Consider the following 3,907-nt stretch of genomic DNA (forward strand, 5'->3'; position numbering starts at 1 on the left):
TATTAACTTCACATATTTAGTAAACATGCATGTCATATAAATTAAAAGTATACATAAGTAAATATGTATTAATAGTAATAATAAGTAACATATAATTATAATCAAGTGCATGAGTCCAATTAATCGAGTTTATCCAAACTTAAATTTCATTTAATATATGAGATCAAATTTAAGTTTAGACTTTGTTCACATACTCGTAAACTTAATTTATTAAACATTTAATGATCTGAATTTGAATTTGTTAAGAAGTCAGTTTGAGTGTTTATCAATTACTTTGGGTCTTGATTGATACTGATACACAATGTCATCATTGCTCTTTACATAATCTCATGGCTAGTAAATATAAAAGATCATTTACACATAACTTTAAAATGCCATTACCTTTACCATAGTTCACCTGAGGGAAGTATACTGAAGAAAAGAATAAAAGAAAGAGATGCATTATTTGTAATGATCATCCCATGTGAATCCTATATGCTTTATTTAATAGTAATAGTAAAAGAGTATGATGTTGACTTATTCTATGAATAAGGATGAATTATATACCAGTTATCACACATCTCTCAGAAAATGAAAGGGATTATTAAAAGTAAGGGATTTCACTTCACACATCATTTGAGGGCTGCTGATTTGGGAAGAAGATGGGATGATCCCAAAAGATGCTCAGAAGAGAAAGCTCTGTCAGTGTAAATAACACACTTCTTAATCAGCAGTGGCTACCGTTAAAGGCACGTGCACCTATTCAATAATTTTCCACTCCAAATATTTTTCCCCCACAAAACTCACTTCATTCCATAGAAGTTTAGAAAAAATTTTAAGAGGAGTGTTAGGAGTTAGCAAGCTTTGTAATTTATAGTTATCAATTAATTATCATTAATGTTTTTAATAGTGTGAGATTATATTTATAGTGTAAAATTATTTACTTTTTTTTTACTAGTTAAATATTGATAAAATTTTAATAAAAGTGCTAGTTTTTAAATTTCTCAATTCTTAAATATTCCGTATATGCATTTTTTTAATATTGATATTTACTATACACAACATAAAAGTAAGAAAGTAAAAGTATAATAAAATATAATATAATAATTTTGAAGTTGAAGTATACATTTTAGAATGTAATTTGTATACGAGAATGTTGTAAAATTTTCATACAATTTTGAGCATGAAAAGTTTGGTGAAAGTGATGAAACTATGAATCGCATATAAAGTATAAACTGATAGTGGCATCGCTTTATGCCGCAAATAATAAGTTCCAGTGGATGGAATATCCATAGGATGATGCTCTTCTAGTGACTCACGTTCACCAACTGTTTGATACTTTGCTTCACCCAAAAGACCAAACCACGCTGCATACCCCGCTCTGGTTCTCAATCATAGATTAATTCCTTACACACAAGGTGATCAAGTTCTATATAATCTATTTGAATAGTTAATTTAGCATCTAACTCTGTGTTAATTACCAATTCATTTTGTGTGCACGTTCCCTGTGACATGCAAGTAAATGAATGGAACTGGACCATGTGGTATTTATTTATAGGATTGCCAATCACTTAATAACCTCGTATTGTATATAACATAGATTTGGATAGGCACAGGTTTGGTTGCTGCCATGAGTTGCTGTTATGAGTTCAAAGGTTGCAATGAGGAAACAAAGATTTCAGCTGTCATTTTTGACTTGGATGGAACACTTCTAGATACTGGTATTGTATTCTTTATTACCCCTTTTGTTTCTCTCTATCTATGTTGTGGCAAAAAATGTGTTTCCGAAAAATGTTATGTGTAATTATTTTCGTTCAAATGTATGTTGATGCTTGTGGTGCAGAGAGAGCAACAAGGGGTGTGTTGAATGGATTTCTGGCAAAGTATGGAAAGGAACTTGACAAGGAGAAGGAGGAGAAGAAGAGGGTTGATAAATTAATTGTAGTAGTTAGTCAGAAATGTGATTTTCTAAACATGTTTTCAAAGCTGATGGAGATTATGGACATGTTTTTCTGAACTTTGAACTTCCAAATCAATTGGTTTAGGTGGACAGAAGCCAAAGCCTTGCCCGGTGCTAATCGCCTTATTAACCATCTCAAGAAAAATGGAGTGCCTATGGCCCTTGCTTCAAACTCCTTGAGAGAGAACATAGATGTGAAAATTTCTCATCATAATGGTTGTTTCCACTTTCCTGTTACCTAGCCAGTTATCACTTCCTTTTTTATTTTTATAATCACCATGCCATTTGTAATTATGCCAAGGAAAAACAGCATACTTTTAATTCCTTTTGCTTTCTTTCCATTATAGTTTTGTAATGAACCAAAGAATTAGCCTAATGTGTTTAAAGTTTTTCCAAAACACACACGGATGATATGACTTTGGAGGAATGTGCATCATTATGTTTGATAATGGTCATCAAACTCGAGAGTTGTGTTTAGGTAAAAAAGTTTACTATGTTAAAATTGTAAATTTATATTTGGGAACCTAAACTTACAAGTTAATTCCAGAGTTTGATAACCTTGTGGCTGATTAGTAACTGGAAATTTAAATTGATTGAAAGCAGTTCCTGAGTAGAGGATCTGCTTTGGAAAGATTTCCTTCTAAACCACAGGATGAAATTGTCTATACTTTTTTTTCTTTTTCTTTTACATTTTCCTTTTGTTCATGAATGCTTTTTGCATTGCCATGTTATATAATAAATTTCCAGCTTAAACTTATATATTTGATGATGTTTATAAGAATTGTTTTCTGCAGGTTGGAAAGAAAGCTTTTCTGTAATTCTAGGAAGTGATCAAGTTAAATCTGGGAAGCCTTCTCCGTATTTGTAAGATTCTCTGCTACTTGTAATTTTAAACATTGACATCTGAAATGCCTTGAAGGGAACATACGAAATATTTATAAGGTCCCCCAGGCAGAGTTCTTTCAGATATTCTCTTGACAAAGTCAATAATCCATGGCCATCAGTCTCAATTCCATGCAATGACTCCATATTTTCTTAGTTTTACCTACATGTCCATTTTTTAGTTAATTTTACTTTTGCAGTTTGATCATGCTAGTAAGAAAGTCTATCTGTTACAGATTTGAAGAAGCTGCTAAGAAAATGGGTGTAGATGCATCTAACTGCTTGGTGATTGAGGATTCCTTGTAAGTTCCCCAGAGTTTCTCCAAGAATATATGTTTAGTTTTATTTTGTGATTTTACAGTCTACAATATTTTTATTTCATGACTTACTGCTAATAAATCATTGAGTTCTTGACCAATTATGGTAGCTACTAAACATTCAACCCTGTATTATCATAACATCTATGCCAAGTTTTTATTCACCATTTGTGCAGCCACTCAAATGTTCTTTGTTGTAATAGTCATCTTTGCTGCATATAATTTGTGTTCTGCAAACTGCAATGTACTTTACCAGGGTTGGTGTCAAAGCAGCAAATGCTGCAAAAATGAAGGTAGTAGCTATACCGTCTCGAGGAGAAGTCGATTGTTATCTACTAGCAGATACTGTGCTTCACTCACTTTTAGAGTTTCAACCTGAGCTATGGGGCCTTCCACCTTTCGACGACTGTATGCACCACACTCACATCTTAGATTTATTTTTTATACATACTATATTCTCAGATGAGACCAATCTTTACAACCCAAATATTTGTGTAGTGCTAGATAACACATTGCCTATTGAGCCGATTCATGTGAGTGGTGTGTATGTTAGTGGAGCTCTACATGAATCTACAGGTTGGTGAAATTCTTATTTTCTTTGATTTCATAAAGTTGACAAGGTGATGAACAACTAATATTTTGTGTGTCGTGAACTATCATGTTCCTACTTAGATGAGTTATGACATTGAAGTAAGAAGTTATCTAACATACTCTTTAAACTAATTAGGAATGTGATTAATCTCAGATCTTTCAAAGCAGCTAACACAGT

At 32.3% G+C, this 3,907-nt stretch overlaps 1 protein-coding gene across 1 annotated transcript in view; it reads left to right on the forward strand.

The window, feature by feature from the left end:
- Positions 1,099–3,907, forward strand: part of LOC107624750 (bifunctional riboflavin kinase/FMN phosphatase) — a gene marked incomplete in the record, with an annotated part of 8,766 nt that continues 5,957 nt past the window's right edge. The window contains 3 exon segments of the mRNA XM_016327197.2: positions 1,099–1,397; positions 1,596–1,700; positions 1,823–1,905. Of these exon segments, the coding sequence (XP_016182683.1) occupies positions 1,610–1,700; positions 1,823–1,905 (174 nt within the window).

The sequence above is a fragment of the Arachis ipaensis genome, chromosome B02 (genome assembly GCF_000816755.2).
Source record: "Arachis ipaensis cultivar K30076 chromosome B02, Araip1.1, whole genome shotgun sequence".
NCBI classification, from domain to species: domain Eukaryota; kingdom Viridiplantae; phylum Streptophyta; class Magnoliopsida; order Fabales; family Fabaceae; genus Arachis; species Arachis ipaensis.